This window comes from Colletotrichum phormii (genome assembly GCF_030913505.1).
Source record: "Colletotrichum phormii strain CBS 102054 chromosome Unknown BDP81scaffold_7, whole genome shotgun sequence".
NCBI lineage: Eukaryota > Fungi > Ascomycota > Sordariomycetes > Glomerellales > Glomerellaceae > Colletotrichum > Colletotrichum phormii.
In genome coordinates, this window is record NW_026851449.1 from 1,285,237 (window position 1) to 1,304,226 (window position 18,990).

General features: G+C 53.7%; 5 protein-coding genes across 5 annotated transcripts; 2 read left to right on the top strand and 3 right to left on the bottom strand.

The window, feature by feature from the left end:
• Nucleotides 1-1,909: 1,909 nt before the first annotated feature.
• Nucleotides 1,910-2,411, bottom strand: BDP81DRAFT_424748 (uncharacterized protein). Its single transcript, XM_060590156.1, has one exon. It carries the CDS (start codon nt 2,352-2,354, stop codon nt 2,103-2,105), a length of 252 nt encoding a protein of 83 aa, XP_060446937.1. The 5' UTR covers nt 2,355-2,411; the 3' UTR covers nt 1,910-2,102.
• Nucleotides 2,412-7,017: 4,606 nt separating this feature from the next.
• On the top strand, nt 7,018-8,439 carry BDP81DRAFT_316699 (uncharacterized protein; the record flags this gene model as incomplete). Its single annotated transcript, XM_060584190.1, has 1 exon — nt 7,018-8,439. One exon carries the CDS (start codon nt 7,018-7,020, stop codon nt 8,437-8,439), a length of 1,422 nt encoding a protein of 473 aa, XP_060446938.1.
• Nucleotides 8,440-11,413: 2,974 nt separating this feature from the next.
• On the bottom strand, nt 11,414-12,499 carry BDP81DRAFT_392935 (uncharacterized protein; the record flags this gene model as incomplete). Its single annotated transcript, XM_060587773.1, has 4 exons — nt 11,414-11,877; nt 11,935-12,229; nt 12,347-12,365; nt 12,459-12,499. The coding sequence occupies 4 exons, from the start codon at nt 12,497-12,499 to the stop codon at nt 11,414-11,416; spliced, it is 819 nt and encodes a 272-aa protein (XP_060446939.1).
• A 3,281-nt stretch (nt 12,500-15,780) lies between these two features.
• Nucleotides 15,781-17,214, top strand: BDP81DRAFT_206348 (ChaC-like protein-domain-containing protein). The gene is made up of 5 exons (XM_060582611.1): nt 15,781-15,935; nt 16,105-16,136; nt 16,261-16,310; nt 16,471-16,475; nt 16,553-17,214. The coding sequence occupies exons 1-5, from the start codon at nt 15,877-15,879 to the stop codon at nt 17,115-17,117; spliced, it is 711 nt and encodes a 236-aa protein (XP_060446940.1). The 5' UTR covers nt 15,781-15,876; the 3' UTR covers nt 17,118-17,214.
• A 564-nt stretch (nt 17,215-17,778) lies between these two features.
• Nucleotides 17,779-18,677, bottom strand: BDP81DRAFT_392937 (uncharacterized protein; the record flags this gene model as incomplete). Its single annotated transcript, XM_060587774.1, has 5 exons — nt 17,779-17,852; nt 17,906-18,153; nt 18,239-18,345; nt 18,510-18,582; nt 18,658-18,677. The coding sequence occupies 5 exons, from the start codon at nt 18,675-18,677 to the stop codon at nt 17,779-17,781; spliced, it is 522 nt and encodes a 173-aa protein (XP_060446941.1).
• Nucleotides 18,678-18,990: the final 313 nt, after the last annotated feature.

An 18,990-nucleotide genomic window follows, 5' to 3' on the forward strand; every position in this document is an offset into this window, starting at 1 on the left:
TGCCGCTGGTGGATGGAGGAGAGCGCCGTTCTGAGGGGCGCCGGCGGTCGGTACGGTGACGCGAGATGGTGTAAGTGACCAGCCAAGCAGAGGCTTTGAAGCTTCATCACCACCAGCTTCAGAAGGATCTAGTCGGCTTCGCCAGCTCGTTGCAAGGCAGTGGCACGGGTGTTCGCCGAGGCCGAGCTTTCCATGACACTGGGCTCATCGAGCTGGGCTGTTGAATGTGGAAACAAGTCCGATGGACTAAACGTATTGCTCCGAGAGACGAGTAACAAGATGTTTCTTCTTGAGTCAGTCATTCCGCCTCTTCTCTTTGTTGGACGAAAAAGATTGCAACACGACGTGCCTGACTTGTCCAAGAATGGCGGCAGCCATGACCGCGAGTCTCTCTACTTTTGCTTCCGTTTCCGCTATTGCTTGGGTGCTTGAAAGATGCGGCATACTAGGAAAATAACGACAGCAGCTTGGTGCTCATTCAAGGTACCACCGGGCGACGGCGTCATCTTCCAATGACAGGAGGGGCAACCCGAAAGCTCGGGGGGTTCAGCAGTGGGATGGATGGAGAGCATTCCACTTGGGAAGCACAGGGGGAGGGTAAAAGGACGTACGGATACCTAGGTAGGTACTCCGTACTGCACAGTAAGGTAAGGAAAAAGGTCGGCAAGTCGACCCGCCGACGATGTCAAGAGCCGACAATTGGTTGGCGTTGGTGGAAGAGATCAATGACTCGATCGGGGATCGAGTGTGTCTGGTGGATTGGATTGGCTTGGTTGACCCCAGGGTTAGAGGGAAGAGGGGGATCAAAGAAGAAGGGGAAAAGGAGGACAAGAGGACGAGAATGAGGCAGGGGGCGTGGATGCAGAACCAGGCAAGATTCAAGTCGAGACAATCGGGTGGAGGATTTGCACGGCGGAGGAAGGAGGATGAGGTCGAACCGTCGAGGATCCCACTGAGAAGGAGGGGGTGTGACAGGGAAGCAATTGACAACCACACACAGCCTGCGGTGGACAAGGACGAGGACGAGGAGCAAGTACATAGCGGGGAGGGGCAAGAGGAGCAACAGCAACAGCAAGAGCAAGAGCAACAACAACAGCAACAGCAACAGCAAGGGGAAGGAGAGGAGGGGGGTGGGGTGTGAGCAGGGTAGGAAGTGGGCTGCTTTGCTTTGCTCTTTCTTTTCGGAGCTTGCGAGTGGTCGACAGAGGGAAGAGGCCCTTGCCGCATCACAGGGGAGCTCTTGAAAGTTGAGCGAGCTTGCCTGTGCCTGCCTCTTTTCCTTTCCTTCGTGCCTTCCTTACCCACGGCTCAGGGCTGGCACCAGGAAGTAACTCGCAAAAGTCTGTCACTAATTGACCCCAAGCTTGCCCTGTCTGAGTTCTTCGCCTTGCCTTGCCCCACCCTTCAACCGACCGTTGTCAACTCCCGTCGCTCCACGATCCGAACTTGGAAGCAGAATCATGCCTTTCATACGGATGCCTTACTGAAAACTCGAGTGTTCATATGCCAAAAGATGCTTCAGGGATTCAAGCTCCGAGGCCACGGCGAAAGGCTTGTTGTTGCTCGCATGTCTTGCGTCTTGCCTTGCTGCGGCGTGGTGGTTCTGCTACTCGGTTGCTTGCATTCGCCCATCTCACTCCTCCTCATCCTCCTCATCCTCCTCCTCCCGCAACACAGCGGAGCTGGACCCCTGGTTCATTCTCGCCTACGCTTACTGGTCGGCCGTGGTCCTGACCTCGGTCAACGTCTGCCCGCTGCTTGGATCCCCGCTGGTCGTCACGTTGACATCCCAGCTAACGGGTAGGGGCCCCAAGTGGTGTACCTAACTCTGTCACTCTCTCCATTCGTAGCTCCCCTGGGCAATCACAGACTCCAGAGAGACGCTGTACCCGCAAGTGCGGATAGCATTGCGCGTGTACCTCTAAGCGAAGCGAGGCTTTCTTTTGACTATGCTGAGCTCTTTCCTGTATGGAGCAATGCTTTTTGGCATGGCGAACAATGTGCACAACGCAGTCCAGCATACCTTAAGAGAGAGCTACCCAACTCTTTACGCATGAACATGTACAGTATTGGCCGTTGCTTGCTTGCTTCATTTGATCAGTTCAAGAGCTAATTTTACCGCTTTGCGATGGCATTGCCGTGGCCAGATGAGGAGGCCCAGACCAAATCTCCGGAATAAAAGCGATGAACGGCCCTTCTACAAGGAGAAGCATGATCGGGGCTGCCGTTGGGCATTGGGAACGGGGGACACGGGCCAGCGGAGGGCCAGCAGAGGCAAGAAGGTGTGAGAGACACGGAAGAAAAACAGAAAGATGAGCGAGGATGAGGTTGCTTCTGCCTCGCCGGGTCGGCATCAGGCAGCCCGAAGCACCTGCCACCAAGACACCGCCCACATCATACACTACTCCGTACGCTACTTCGTACATGCAGGGCCCTGGCCTTGCCTTGACAAGTTGGAAGCATTTTTTGCAAAGGTGAACCCTGGAGCTGCAGCAAGTCCGTGGTATCTGTAGCGTCTGCAGCGCCTCCAAAGCACGCATCGGTGGAGACTCTACCCCCCCCGACCCGTGGACGTTGGCGCGAATCGTCTGTTCCACAAGCGGAGAGGGAAGGCGGGTTTGACGGGGTGGAGATTGGGACAGAGCTGTGGAAATAGTGAGAAAAAGAAGACGACAATGAATCTGTACGGATACACGCAGCACGCCTGGTGTGTGATCCGTACGGTGAAGGTAAGGGTAGATGTGGATATCTGCAACGACGAGTCTTTTTTTTTTCGTTCTCTTTTTTCCCCTGTAAGCAATACTTTTCCTTTGTCCTTTTCTGCGATGCAGCTCCAATGCCGCTACACTAGGATTACGCAAGGCCCAGGGAGCTCTTCGGCACGTCAACCTGCCTCTTTAATCCACAGCTACCTTGCCCTATCATGTCTAGACGTTACGAAGCTGCCGGGTATCTAGATGTCAAGCGAAAGAAGGTGAATTTTGCTCCTGCAGAAATAGTCAATCTAAGTCATTACGAATGAGGTATCCTACAAGTACTTCTTCGTCGAGCAGGTACGAAGCACGAGCAGCGTAGGTACCTCACGTTTTTTGCTCTCTTTTTTTTTTTTTTCTCCTTCCGCCCCATGCCGCGATGGGCAAAGCTGTTGCGCAGACAAGGGGGGTACGTATTGAAATTGCCAGGGAAGGTCCCCACATTCGGCGCGAGGACCCTCCAGTTCTTCGCCTTGCATCCTCTTCACCTCGACCTATCAACAATCGGCAGATTCTATCCAGCAACGAGAAAAGTAAACCAAAGAAAAAAATTCAACTTCCAAAGCCGGCCGGCCGACACCAGAATCCGATGTTGAGATCAGAAGGAAAAAAATCAAACCTGCAGGCTGACCCAATCCACTTTGGTCTTCCCTCGCCAAGCCAACCTCTTTGGAAATAAGCACAAGCTGCCAGCTACAACCCGAAACCACGGCTTTTCACCGAGGTGGCGCCTGCTCAAAGAAGAGAGAGAGAGAGAGAGAGAGAGAGCGCTCCTCCAGCTAGAGGCCCCAAAAGCCTTGTTCAGATGCCGCCCTTGCACTCCCATCTCTCTCGGCCTTTTTACCTCCCCTCGGGCCATGTATCAGCTTACTCGAATAAGTCAGACCGGATTACCAATGGCAGGCAGTTAAGCAGTAATTATTCGTACGGAAAACCATCGCACATGGCTAGTCAGCCCTCTCTCTGCTTCGTAGCAGCTCTGAGCAACGACTGACAAGCTCGCAGCCAATTGCACCTTTCCCTCAGAACTCCCAATTCGCGACCATATTTTCCCCTGCCACACACTCTTTTCTTGCCACTTACACCCCCCCTGGACCCTGACCGACTGGGCGGCTGGCACTTCGGAACCGCAGACAGCACTCGCAGCTAAAGCGGGTATTGATTCAGCCATACTCCCTCGAAGCACTAAAGTGACATCACCCTGCTTGGACTGGGTCGTGCTTTCTTCTGGCCTTTGTTTTCAATACCTTTTCTTCAGGGAAGAAGAAATGATTGGCCCCTGAGCTTGACAGACACGAATCTCGACTCATCCGTGGACTCGGTTACAGAGTCATTTCATCGATTGATGCTTAGACACGGGTGCCATGCAAGTAGCACTCTGCTCTTCAAGTACACTGCAAGTCGAGACCCTCAAATCGGACCAAATCGGGGGCACCATCTCGTGATGGCCCACGGAACGGTACACGAACGCCTCCCCCTATGCCGCTGGCGGCTGCATCGCTCAAGTACCTACCCTAGCAGGAGCTACCTGGTCAGGCTGGTCTAGGAGGCACTTGTTAGCCGCAATTCGAATGGTTTCATGAATGCCGAAATGGCCCAAAAGAGGACCAACTAGGTACTGTCATCGAGAGCAACGAGATCGAGCTTGGCACTGCTGGAAAGAAATGAAGAAAGCGGTGAATTAACCCCGCCTTTCTGCCCCTTTCTGCCCCCCTCTGCCACCGCAAAAGTCAGTCACGAACGGGCCTAATTACGAGCTGATGCCGCACCCAGCGGCCTGTCGCATTTCGGTGACAGTCACCGCCCGTCCTGTCCAGCACCTCCTAGCTGGTACCGGAGAGAGAGGAAAGGAGAGGCACGGAGGATGCGGGGGATAAGGTCTTGGACGCGAGCTCAACCGGCTGATAAGCGACCATCAACCAACCACAAGCGATGGCCGACAGCTTTGACGATAAAAGCTCCCTCCAAAGTAATCCCACGCGACTTTACCAGAACCAAAAAACCCTACAGAATACCACCTGGAGCTTCATCTCCCCCTGTCTTGTCGAGCTGCTACTGCTCGAGGGACTGTGGCCGTTCGCGAATTTCAAGCGCCAACATCTAGAGCCTTCACTAAGAATGCAGACAGAACTGAGAGAGTCGTCCCAACTGCGGCGCCGCGTACACTCGCACAAGTACTTGCTTACGAGTAAGGTAACTTGCTTGGGGAACATTCCCGTCAAAGACTTGACCGCCCAAATTACACGTTTATTTCGGGTTATTACGAACCTATGCTAGTCTTAGGATACGGCGAGCTCGCACGGGTCCGAGATTTCTTGATGTCGGCGGAAATGGCCCGCAGGGCCGCAGCAACAGCCACTCAAGCCTGCCTCCTGTCGTGCTACAGACTCACAGTTCTCTAGCGGGTGACTGGTAGCAATCTAGTGAAGAGGGAGAGAACCCGAGAGGAGTTCGAGAAGCACTCCTTTGGTGCCTGTCACATGCATACTGGGATTTTTTCTTTTTAATTTTATTTTTTCTCGGTTTTCTTTCTAACCACTAGTACGGAATCCTCGCCCAACCGTCCATCAGCCTCCTGATCTGCCGCCTCGCTCCCTGTCTTCCGAGACATGGCGGTCAATCGAGAGTAGGTACGTCTAGTCGGAGACACCGACTACGTGCGGTCGTAACCTCGCAACCGCAACATTGTCACTGTCCTTCAAGCCAAGCTTCAGGGATGACGACACTCGATTGCCAGACGGAGGAACCCAGTAAGCTTTCGATCGGATTACTGTGCCTCGTCAGCGTCCCGGTGCACACGAGACACAGTTCGAACCGGTCTATCCACACCTCCGGCCTCCTATTCGACTCACGGCGTCTCGTTCTCAAGGGACAGGATATCTCCGACAGTGTCAAAATCCGAACGAGGACCGCTGTCCCCAGCTGTAGCATGACCTCTAGACTCCATCATGTGGACGACAGATGAACCATAGGCCCACCGCTCACCACGCTTTGTGAACCGTCCCTGACTCGGCCTCTTGAAAACGGTCGAATTCCTGCTTCCGGATCCCCCTCTACCAGAACCAGAAACAACCCATGGCTTCTACACCCACTTCTAGGGCAGAATGGCAACCAAATGACGTCTTCACTTCATCCTATAGTCAGTGTGGAAATTTCTAACTCACCGCTAGAAATACTTGTCCTCGCGGTCTGGATGACAATGGGACAGTCATCCCTTGCCTCCTAAGGGGTAGCCGGGACTGCACCAGCCGCAACAGCCGGCTGTCAATCCTGCATGAGGTGCACAATGAACGTCTAGGCTTCAATGTAGGTAAGCATCTCCATTGTCTTTGCACCCAAGTCGACGGACCGCTGCCATCTTAACATCTGGCAACTCGATTCGACTTGAATCTCCTTTGCCCTGCATCGTCCGAATTCGACCTCGTCCAATCAAACCCCACCGTCTTCTAGATCCCAAACAAACTTGTCACAAGTGCTCGTTGATCAGCCCCTCGAGGCTTAGCGCACAGACCTTTGAGATGGGCCTTTGCTGCCAAGAAGGTCTATAGAAACTCGACTGCTTCGGCGAGTGATGCCGGCTTTTTGATCAGTGGCATCTGGTGTGTAAACGGGATGGTGGGGATATCCTAAAGATGCTTCGCCTGACTGGACCGGAGAGAAGAAATTGTGCCTACGGAATCTGCAAGGGACGCACCTACAAGTTTCTAGACCAAAAAAATGGCACAGCCTCCAGAGTTTCAGCCTCCGACCTTGACCGAACTTGGCGACCTCTCCAAGCAGCCCGTAGCCGGCCGTTCACACATAGCGGTCGTCATATCCTCATCGGCCGGGCCCCCGGAAGTCTGAGCACCTCGCCTTAACTTGCCCTTAGCCTATTGATCTGTTAAAGATCCGACCACAATGCTCTGACCCTCTCTCTCCAGCAGCCAGCTTGCGTTCACGGACTGGCGAATTGGCGTTACAGGGACCATGTTTCGAATCTGGCCAAGGGAAAGTTTCCTGAAATGGCCTCGTGTTTCCCTAAAGGCCTTCTCCACGTCCGATCAATTACGGCTACGCATCCCCAGAGTTGCGTCCCGGCGCGCCCCCCAGACGTGCCCGCCGTCATGGAACATATCTAATTGACCTCTCTACTTGTTTTCTTCCTTTTGTGTCCGATTCCCTCTGGCAGACCATTGCTCAGCAGCAATACTTTTCATCTTCAAACTGGCCTAGTTGCAGTGTCGTTCGTTCTCGTCTGTTTGTTATTATACCCTTCCGAGCTATGGCGTTGACTGTAAAGCAGCTCAACGCGGATGCTTCATTCCTCCTCACCTTTGAGCCCATTGTGCCCGAGTCACTTCCCGGCATTGCTCCAAGGCCGTTTAGAATTTTGATGGATCCATGGATCACGGGGCCTTCCACCATATTTCATTCGATTCTCTCAACCGCAACACACAAGGAGTGCCCATGCGTGTGTTCCTTACAGCACCTCCCCGAGCCCGACCTCGTCATCATCAGCCAGCACAAGAGCGACCATTGTAATGAGGCAACGCTTCGCCAGCTCCCCGCCAGCGGCACGAGGACGCTGATATTGGCGGAGCCGGCGGCGGCCAAGGTGATTCGAAGCTGGAAGTATTTCGACAAGGATAAGGTCTTTACGATCCCGCGGTGGGAGGACCCGCAGGCCTCGGGGAAGCAAACCGTCATCAGGGTCAAGGTGCCCCCGTTCTTCCCAGGCGGTGAGCCGGGCGAGGTGACGGTTGCCTTTGTTCCGCAACGGAAGGACTTGAAAGGCCTGCACGCCGCCGTGGGAATCACGTACCGGCCGCCGCCGACGTGGCCGCGGTTCCCTCACCTCATGACGCCCCCGAGGACGCCAGTCTCGCTACGGACCGCGGCCAGCGCCTCGACGCCCCAGCTCACGTTGGGGCTGGGGGGATCTCACCACCAAAAGACAAAGAATTCGTCCTCCTCCGCCTACCTCAGCCTGCCGACGCCGCCCGAGACACCACCCAGCAGCCGGTCCCTGCGCTCCGTCCGGTCCGCCGCGTCCATCAGCCCAGACGTTCGCGACCGAGCCGTCTCGGTCATCTTTTCGCCCCACGGGATATCCTATAGCTGCCTGGAAAAGTACGCCAAGACGCACCTCAAGGCCGAGGCTGCGTTACCTCTGACGGCGCTGCTGCACTGCTTCGACACCGTGTCGAACCCGTGGTGGCTCGGCGGGAATATCTCGGCGGGCATGCCGGCGGGCCAGGAGACTGCGGCTGCGCTGGGCGCCAGGGCGTGGGTTAGCACGCATGACGGCGATAAGGATGTCAGGGGTTTGGTGACGAAGATGTTGAGGACGAAGAAGTATACCCAGAAGCAGGTTACTCATCATTCTTCTGGCGGAGGGAGGAAGCGCGGCGATAAGCTGGATCGCGAGAGGGCTAGTGACCAGGACAAGAGGGAGAAGGCCAAGGGGAGCAAGAGTACAGAGGTTTTGGTCCTTGGTGTCGGTGAGGAGGTCGCCATGACGAGGGAGGGCGTTTGGAATGTTGAACCTGGTACGAGGGTGCTCTCCTCCTCTTCTTCTTCTCCGCCGTCGTCTTCGTCGTCGTTCTCCAAGAGTCTACTTGGGAACGGAAAGGGGTTAAAGGGGCGGGCGAGGGGACGGGGCCTACCGCCGGTTGATACCACGGCTAAATATGGGCCCCGCTGAAAAAAAGAGAACGGGATACCCGGTGTGGAGACCGGTACGGAGTTGAAGTTTTATGTCTGCCGGGTTTGACCCGGGATTAGTCTTCCGTGTGTGTTGGAGCTACGGAGATTTTTTCATTTGTAGTATGGGGAAGCAAAGCGGGACACGAAAAAAGGAGATATACCCCCTTCTTTGGAAGGAAAGGAGACGCCATAACATATATAATTAAGAACTTATTAATCAGATATAAAGAGGAAGAGGTGGATAATCAAAGGGGGTTTGGGATATAGGGGGTTGGCTAGTTGTGCGGTTTAAAGGGAATGCTCGCCCAGGACGGCGAGATGTCTCCTTTTGGTGGTGTGAATGATGGGTCAAACAGAGCCTTTGGGTACAAGGAAATGGAGGATGATAGCTACTTGAGAGACACAGAATCAATACGAGTAATACGTGGCTATTTCAAGTGTTCCTTCTCATTATAACTGTGACAGTATTGTGGTGTATTTGATCCCCATCTAAAGGGGTGCTGATGCGACTATCATGGAGTGAAAACTTGTGAAGCCTCCCTGGGGACAGAACGGGCAGCTTTATGTCAGAACGAGGCTGGAGTGTAGAAAGGTAGTAGTCCCGGAAAGCCTGCCGTGTAATAGAGGTAAAGTGTGCCCACCATTGAAACTGCTTGCTCGGAACGACATGTCCTCCAAAGCAAGTAGACGCAGACTTACTGTGATGACATTGCGGAAAGGGGTATACCCTTAATAGGAACCGCCAAAGATTGAGTAGCCAGATGCAGCTTGGGAGTGGTTAGCATGCCCACTGAGCCGGATCTTTCTAGAACAGAACTGGCTGACAAACATAGTTACGTTATATAATTCCACCTCACATCTACGTATATACATAGGAAGTCCTGCACTAGCGATAGGACTTGAACGCCCACGACTGCTGGGCAAAGACTCGCCCTCCAGATAGTAGCTATAGCCGACGACGTAGGTTCCGTGGTGTTGGTCTTCTTTGACTGCTGAAGGTAGGGTGGTCTAGAAAGGTGGAAACACGGACGAGGATAACTCAACTGCGTGAACTCTGACCGGATAGTTCCATCATGACTTGACGCTCTTATGAAGAAATATATTGCTGAACACGAAGGTAAATATCCGTGATGTTTGGTGGCTGATGAAAATGAACTTGAGGGCTTGTGCTCTTGGGGTCTAGATGCCAATCGTGTATGCTACATGTTCACTACGCAAATCCTCCTATGTGAACTCCAACTTTATATCCAACTTCGCCTAATCCTTTCATTAAGACTAAGATGTACGTTAACGAATACAATAACTTCGTGTCCAGTAGCCGATAAATGCCAATATGCTATATAAAGTCTATATGCTGGCTATATTCACATACACTCCTCACACAAACTACTGTGTGAACTCCAACTAGATGAATCTACCTTCACCTTAAACGCCGTAGTTATCGTCATTATCCAAATAGTTCTTTACAGCGACGTCTTTTTAAAAACCAGAGCGCTCGTCAGGCAGCTAGGTCCACGGGACCCAAGAATTCTATATCAAACTCGGCCCCAGACTCAGCCTCAGACTCGGTCTCGTTTCCCTCCATATTGCCAAGAGCACCCCGCAGTCGGGCACCCGTAGCAGCCTTGCGGCCGGATTTGACGGTGGTGACCTGCGATAATTGCATATACCACACCCTCAAGAGCACACGCTCTCAATTTTCTATGCCTTTACTAGCCACTTAATTCACGCCTAGTCATCTTTGTATTCGTCGACGTCTATCTTAGTCTTGATGGAGGCCGTTGGGCGGCCTTACCTGGTGCCACTGCCACTGCCACTGCCGCTCCGGCGACTCCCACCTTTTTAGATCTGGTGTTTTGGTTTTCTTAGAGTGGCAGTGCAATGCAACAAGCTTGGAAGCAATTTTGTATCATCATGATGTGGAGTCCACGGGATCGATTTCGTCCCTGATCATGTCTAGGAAGGAATTAACTCGTTCAACGGTCCATTAAGTCTTACAACGAGAGGGGTAAATTGACCCAACGCCGAACCATTCCCCTGCTTCCAAGACCCCTTTGGTCTTTGTCCAAGGCAATAAGAGAGCAAAAGGGGCCAGGAAGCAAGATGTGATATGAAGATGGAGAGTTACGCCTCTAATGCCGTTTCCGTCATGTCATGTATGAGATAACTTCACGTCTTTATTACCTTTTTTTTAATTTTTTTTTTAAAAAAAAAGTGTTCAAGTTCGTTGGTCAACAAGGCAAATATACCCTTTTCCGGCCTTAAGAGTCTTGATGGATCTTGTCCTGGGCAAAACGCAGACGGGACTTAAGAAGCAGTCCATTACATATACTGTTGCTCAAGCCCTCGTATTCTTGACATGTTTAACTGCTGACGAATATAAGAGAGACCGAGTCTAGATGAGAGACATCCAACCACGAAAGCTTCGAGTACAACCTTAGACACTGGCAAACACCCAGATCTCACCTACAATGATCAAAATCGAAGCCTCACCCAGCCGCCCAGCCACCAAGGAAGCTAGCTTATAACACAAGCATAGCCGATTGGCAAAATTCAAGCGTCTGCATGTCTAGCGAAGTGGTGATCACTATGATGCTTATCAAGAAAATTTCAATGCAATGCCCGATATTTTTTTGAGGTACTGCCATGATTTCCACCTCAGATGCTTCCCATATCATGCATTCAATCCTGAGTCCACCCCTTGTGAGTAGAGTGCCAAATCCAGACCATAGACCTCTCCATTACCTGCACCCATTCACCCGGGGTATCTAATGTTCCCACCTGAACAACGCGTCTTCTTCTTTTCTCTTCTTAAACCATGGAGACACATCTCCCTTCCAGTCCAACCTCGCCTGCTGACCGTGTGGAAAAGCTAGCCTCGTGATGTGGGCCAGAATTAGATTCGAACCAGCCACTCCGGGCTCAAACTCCTTGGGTCTCGCAATCCACACCTACACTCCCTTCTGGCAGACCTACTTGAGCTGCTTGAGAATCTCCGTCAAAAAGTCCTCAAAGCTGAGGGTAATGTAGCCGTCTCTGTCGTCATCGTACTTCTTGAATACTTCCGTCATGCGCTTCAAGGAAATGCAAGCCTGAACGAAGAGGTCGAAGGACATGACACCTTCTCCACGCTTGTCGTACGTACGGAAGAGAAGCTCGACGAAACCAGGGCTGAGACGGTAGCGGAAAGCGACCAGGGCGTTGGTGAATTCGCCGAGGGAAATGTTCCCAGACCGGTCGGCGTCGAATCGGTCAAACAGAGTGCGCCACGACGCAAGGTAGGACCAGAGGCCGCAAAATTCGGCGAACCCAATGGTTCCACTGCGATCGGAATCGAACATGCGGATCATCATGCGAACTGTCTGGGGGTCGAAAGCAGTCCAGTCACCATTGACGAGGGCGGTTGACAGCTCACGCTCGGAAAGCTGACCAGTGCCTGTACACAGTCGTTAGTTGGCGGTTGTCGTGACAGGGTGTCGACAGCATCACTCACAATCCTTATCGACCGCTCGGAATAGGGGCAGCAGTGTCGGGTCTGCGCCGTCTGCGCTCATATCAGGAGCGGGAGAGGGAGGCGGCCGAGAATTAGGGGGTGGCCGGGGCTGAGCGTTCGGGCGGGGGTTGCCCGTCGGGGGAGGAGAGCTGACGCCGTACATGTTGGGGCTGGGTCGGCGGTGGTCGTTGGGACGGTGGTAGTCGTCGCGAGGGACGGGGGGAAGCTTATTTTCGTAGCGAGGCTGAGAGGACTGCTGAGGCTGCTGCTTGGAAGGTGCCGGAGCGCCGCCCTTCTATGATGAGAATGTCAGTTTATCTGCAAGGTGCGCGATCCAGGGGTGACGGGCGCCGATGGGATGAATGGAGTAGAAATGTCGTCAGGTGACCGGAGGCCGAGGGCGCAAACGTACCTGTTCGGGTTCCGCGAACCTAGGAGGGGGTTAGCATGGCGGGGTAAAGAAGGAGATTGGATATGTAGGCCATGGACAATAGGCTAGGTGAATGGTGTGTTGTGCAACGTACCTTGGAAGTTCGTCGGGGTTGTAGGGTCTGTTGTACGCCATTGCGAAAATTGGTGCGATTTGAAGCAAGCAAAAGTTCAAGAGAAGAAAGAGAAGGGTCTTTGGAGGCGACACTGGATTGAGGCTCCTGGGGTATATGAAGCTGGTGAGGTGGGGGGGGGATTACTGTGGGCAGAGAGCAGAGGGGAGCCGCAGTAGCTGTATGTAAAAGCCAAGAGAGAATGGAACCTGGAAGCAAAGCAGGGGAGCGGAACCGCGACTCAACGTCAGGCGGCAGTCGGCACGCTAGTCAAGAGGTAGGGCTGGGTGGCCGGTGGGTTAGGCTGCGGTGGAGGAGAACAAAGTGCCAATCGGGCCTTGAGCTCAGTGAAAAGAATGCAGAGATTGGTTTCAGCCGCACGCCGAATGTGCAGTGAGGCTTGGGCTGAGTATGGGTGGTTGCTGATGTCTAAGGTAGGTAGTAGTTGCGGTCGTAGGTTGATTTATGGTGGTGGTGGTGGTGGTGGTGGTGGTGGTATGTAAGGCAAGGCTTTCTTTCTTCCTCTGTTCTTCAGTCAGGGTGGTGGGGAAGGAAGATAGGTAGACAGGCAATAACTGACAGGTCGTGGAGATGACGAGGAGGGGGGGATGGTTATCTGGCCTTGTCAAACAAGACTGAACAGACAGCTAAGAGGTCGGAGCTCTCGGCAAACGAAAGACCGGACAGGGCAGCTTCTTTCTTGGGGGTGCGCGGGATGGCACGAGCGGTGATGTGCAGGGAAAGTACGTGTATTGTTGATGAGGTATTGGGAGAAGCCGAAGCCTCGGTGTGTGTATGAGTCGGCGCCTGAGTCACGTCACGAAACAGATTGGGAAGAATTGAGTGCAGTGCGCAGGCGTTGTGGCGGTTTACGGCTTCGCGGCGACGCGGTGCGCTTGAGAGGTTGCGAATGGATAAAAAAAAGACACCCAGAGGCCAGCGGGAGTGCGGGAGACGGGATGAACAGGCGATGGTTTGCAAAGTCAGCCTCTTGAGTGGATGTGTGCGAAATTGCTTTCTGGGGATACGGGCTAAAAACAGAACAAGCTCCAATTGATTCTTTGCTCGCTTTTGGATTCTGATGCCTTTTTTTGCTCATTCCTTCTAACTTTTCTGTATCCGTACCAGGCACCGGGTAAGGGACTATCCCTAGGTGTCTCTTTCCGATTCAGGTTTTATATTTGTGTACGTATTGCTCAGTTCTCTTTCGTCATCTCTCGACTTCTCCCAGCATTCTGCCATTCATCTATCAGTCGTCAGTGTCATGGACTCATCAGAGTCAGTCATTGTCTGTCAAGTCAGTGCCCAGCTCGGTTTCGTGACCCCGCCACGCTCGCCGCTCTTCCTGGGTCCGCTGTCGGGTGGATCTAAGCCAACGCCGCGCCGGGGGCTAGGGGGGGAAATGCGAGCTATTGATTGAAAAAAGGCTGACAGAACGGGAAGAATACCCATTGCAATCACAGACACCTGGAACAGGTAGTGAACGTTTTACAGGAACAGATACGGGCAAGTCCGCGCAAATCTCGTCAGAAAGAATCACCCACGAGGCTCTAGCGCAGGACAGCTCGGCGACATACGCGCTTAGCGTACGGATAATTCGTATCTTCAATACCGTTGTTGCTAGTTTGACTTAGCTTACCTCTGTGCTTAGGCATGTGGGTGATGACATGCGTGGTGCACTGTTGTTCCCTGTATCCACTAAATGGCCCCAAGGGGTCTTTTCTTCGTCTCGGGACCGGGTACGTGATACGATCCAGATACAGATCGCGACGGGAGCCATAGAAAGGGGTCCTGCGCACTTTAAATTCTAGCCTGGAGCCTCCGTCTTTTTTTCTTTTCCTCCCCAATCATTGCAATCGCTGACCGACCACGCTGACCATCCCTAAGGCTTGATGCAGCCCGATCATCAGAGTCTAAGGTACGGTGTAAGGTACGGGATTCTCCGTACGGATACTTGCCGTATGGAGTAAGTTTTGACAGGATTCAGGAATGAACGTTGGACCATGCGTTAGAGGGGTACGTATACACGTAGGTTGCAACTAACAGTAATGATACTTCTTTCTTACAACTTCGGGCTCCCATATACCACATACTAGAGGTGACGGGAAAGTCCTTGACACCACAGGGCCGGGCGGCATGACATCCATCTGAGATGAGCTGGTCGTTGAGGTGTATCCCCATTTAAGCTTATTTCACCATGGCACGTTCACTCGCCTACACCTGAGATGATCTGGCCAGTTGGCAGCTGTCCCTTCTTGCCCATGGTCAGCCTCACCCAGTAATCACCTCCCTCATCAGTGTCTTGCTCGACTTGATTGTGCCTTGCATATAAACAAGTCCTCTCGTCTTCTACTTTGAGGCCCTCTCTCCATCCTCGAATCATCGTGTAAGCGTGACCGTCCACAGTCAGCCCGTACCACCCTAACATCCCCCTTCCCCCTCCAAGTCTGCCCTGTCTGCCCTGTCTGCCCCACCATAGCCCCGGCACCAACGCCCCTCCCCAGAACGCCGAGCCTCCAGCACGGGACGCCGGCAAGCGGGATTGCGTATGCTTTCCAGCTTTTTTTTTGCAGATTCGCGGCCATCAACTCGACCTGCCCGTTCTTTCTCGAACACTTGGAACACCGTACACGTTTATCTCTCTCCATTCCCCGCCTTCACATCCATCCAAACTTGTATGTACCGTCACTACCGTGATCTCCTTCTCTTCAAGACCACGCCCGATTGATTCACTCTACCCTACATTGGCCCGCCACTCTGACTTTTCCGCCTGGCCCGTTTTAGACCCTCCAGTCCCCTCCCCTTCTAGAACACTTCCTCTTCCTCTTCCTCCTCCTCCTCCTCCTCCTCCTGCTTCTCCTGCTCCTCTTCTCCCTCTTCCACCTATCTCCATTACCCCGCAAGTCTTGTCTGTCTTGTCTGTTGTTCCGTCCTGTTCTGTCTGTCTGTCCGTCTGTCCGTCTGTCCCTCTACCCGTCTCCAAGATGTGTACGCGCGGCTTCATGCGGCCCCCTCACACAACTCCCGCCTCGGCCCTTGCGGTTTGCCGCTTTTGGGTGCCACCGACGGCTTTCACAACCTTCTGTCCTCTCGCAGCTGGGCAAGTGCCCTGAGAGATCGATCCAAGCTGGATCGCCGAGCTGCCTCTGCTCTGCCGCCTCTCTGCTATGTTTCGTGTGCAGGGCCCGAAGCGAGTTACACCGGAGTGGGACTGATTTGCTCGGAATTCCTTCAGGCTTTGGCATCATCGTGAACACCAGTCGCAACACACTTCTCTAGGTATTCGTCTCGAACTCACAGTGGACGGCAACAACTGGGCTGTCATTTATCATATCCCGCCTCTTCGCCTCCCTCGCGTGACACATCGTCTCAGACAGACTAGAAATCTACGACAGCCGGCATGACCGACACCAACCTCTCCACCAACGGCAGCGGCGAGTTCTGGCTGTATGGTTATGGGTACGTTTTCGACCCTTCGAGATCACCCTCGATCCCTGCCGCTCTCTCCCTCCTGGGCTGGGCTACTCTTGTTCTCCAGCTCCTCCCGCCCTCCCGCATGGCGCATGCATCCCTGCCGTAGACAAGCCTCACACACGTCGGTGCTAACGTTACAAACCCCGTCCTCCAGGAGTCTGATATGGAAGCCTCCGCCGCACTTCGGTTAGCCTCACCTCGTCCACACCACACCATACCACACCCCCCCCTTTCTCTCCTTCCCTCCTCCTCCTTCTGCCCCTTGCCGCCATCCGAGCCGCCGGCTGATCTGTGTCGTCCACCCCCACAGATAGAAGAATCCCTGGTTGGGTGACGGGATACGTACGTCGCTTCTGGCAGGTTCGTCTCTCCCTTCCCTCCCCCGGGCGTGCGGTCTCATCCAGCCCCGCGGGACACAAGGCCACCTTGCGTCCCTAGTGCCCGCTGCCACCAATGCTTATTTCCACTTCGTGTCCTGCCTTTGCCTCGTCTCCACTAGTCTCACTAACACCTCACTCAGGCAAGGTAACCATCTAACCCTCAAAGGCTTGATGACTACTACCATCTGCTCTCACCTCGAGATGTTCTGACCCCTTCACCAGTCAAGACCACAGAGGCACACCTGAGGCTCCCGGTCGTGTCGTCACGCTCATTGAGCGTTCGTTCTGGGAGCAGCTGACCGACCACCACGACTCAGCACCTGAACGCGTCTGGGGTGTCGCCTACCGTATCAAGGCAGACAAGGTCGCTGAGGTCAAGGACTACCTTGATATCCGCGAGATCAACGGCTACACGATCCATTACGCCCCTTTCTACCCAGCTGACGGTTCCGAGCCAATTCGCACACTTGTGTACATTGGCACCCCGGACAATGACCAGTTTGTCGGCCCGCAGGACCCTCAGGCCCTCGCCGCCCACATCCGCAAGAGCCGCGGCCCGAGTGGGCTGAACATCGACTATCTTCTTGGCCTCGAGGAAGCTCTTGACGGACTGAGCCCGAAGAGCGGCGACGTTCACATCACCGACCTCTCCAACCGAGTACGGGCCATCATCGCCGCCGAAGAAACATCGCACGATGCTACGAAACCACCGTTGTCAGCTGTCGGCGGTACCTTCAAGCAAGGAACCAGTGTCAAGGAACAGGAGGAGACTGAAAAGACAGACTGAAGAGTTTTCTACACATTCTTTCGCCTCTTTTTCTTTTTTCTTAAAACCAAGACCCCTGCCCACACACACACCCCCTTTTTTTACTCTTCCCCTTAACCCGTGGTGCAACAACGCCCTGGAGACATGTCAATAACCAACATTGTGTTTCAAAACATTCAACACATAGAGAGACAAATCAGGCAGACAAGTAGCGTTAGACCACAAATCCGTTGGCTTCCACGACGATTCCGAGAACACTCTGCATCATCTCCAGATACCAACCAATACCTATCGCCCACCCCCACACTCCACAAGGATCACCGGAATAGGAACCATCACCGCATGCGGAAGAAACCAAAACACTTGGTAGCAACCATTTTGGGGCAAGATGAAGATCAAAGACAGAAGCAGAAAACCATTCCATTTGAGAAGACTAGGCCGTTACCAACCCTTTTTGACCGCGGGTTGGGGTTTTATTTTCCAGAGATCCAGTGCAACAGAAGAACCGGGTATTGTGTTGCAGCGAAGAATATCACCAAAGCTCGATCGAACCAACGGGCGCGCACACGAACGTCTGTCAGACTCGGAGCAGTTGAGCGTCGGCAGCATGTCTTGGCCGCATGTTCCCGAGTTGCGAATACCGACAACTAGCGGGCAACGAATCTCCGAAATCTAGCGAGCACTAATAGCCTCGGCCGCCCTGGGGCTGCTGAGACGGGTCGGCGTATCCGTAGGGAGCCTGGGGTGCGTAGCCATCTATGATGTGTTAGCAAGCTGGACCGATGACAGAGACAGCATCGTCGACTCACCCTGGGGAGGGGCACCGCCGTAGGGCTGCTGAGGGGGGTAGCCGCGGCCGTAGGCAGGCTGCTGCTGCTGCTGGTAGCCCATGTTGGGAACACCGTATCCGCCGGGAGCGCCTCCATAAGGCACAGGGGGGGCGCCGTAGCCGCCACGTCCACCACCGCCGCCGAAGCCGCCGCGGTAGCCACCACCACCGCCACCGCGGGGACCGTTGTCGGAAGCCTTGTCAACGCGAATAGTGCGTCCATCAAACCTAGCAAGTTGATTTGTTAGTCGGCTGAGGGATTCCCACGATCATTGCGCCGGGACAAGCAAGCAATTTCGCAAAGGCAGCGTACTCGACGTTGTTCATGGCAGCAATGGCCTTCTGAGCGTCACCATCCTGAGTGTAGCGGACGAAGCCGAATCCACGGCTGCGGCCAGTGTCGCGGTCCTTCACAACGACCTTCAAGCAGGGGAAAAATAGCGGTCAGATCTCTCTCTCTCACACACATACACACTTTCGCTCTCTTTTGGGTTTACTGGAATGTTGGGACAAAGTGTCTCTCCATGGTCTATGGCGACGCCATTCTCAAGAAAGTTTCTTCGAACCGGACGATCAGTACTTACAGCTTCCTCGACGGCACCGAACTCCTCAAACTTCTGTCTGAGGGTGCCTTCCTCAGTGTGCCATGCAAGGCCGCTGTTGGACGTCTTGTCAGCAAAAGCTTGTTTGGCAACGTCGACGTGGAGAATGCGCCGGCGCAGAGGGACTTACCCAATGAAGAGCTTAGACATGATGATGGTAGAGTAATGTGTCTTGTTCCTTGCAAAGAGATTGCTGAATTATCTGTTTGTCTTGCGCGTTAGGTTCTGTCTTAAGGAAAGGTCCAAGGGAGGCTGCAATGCATAAATGCGAGTTGGTTTCTGAGTGGCGCCAAGCGGGGTTCTTGATGATGAGGGAAGAAAGTCAAGGGACGAAAGCGCTCTTTTTGGCACTTTCTCGGTTGAGCATGCGAGCCAACTCTGGACGATTCGCATCCACCTATAGAGCAAAGAGACGAGGCAGTGTCCAGTGACGGCCTTTGTCACTTGACGATAGCGCGCAAAG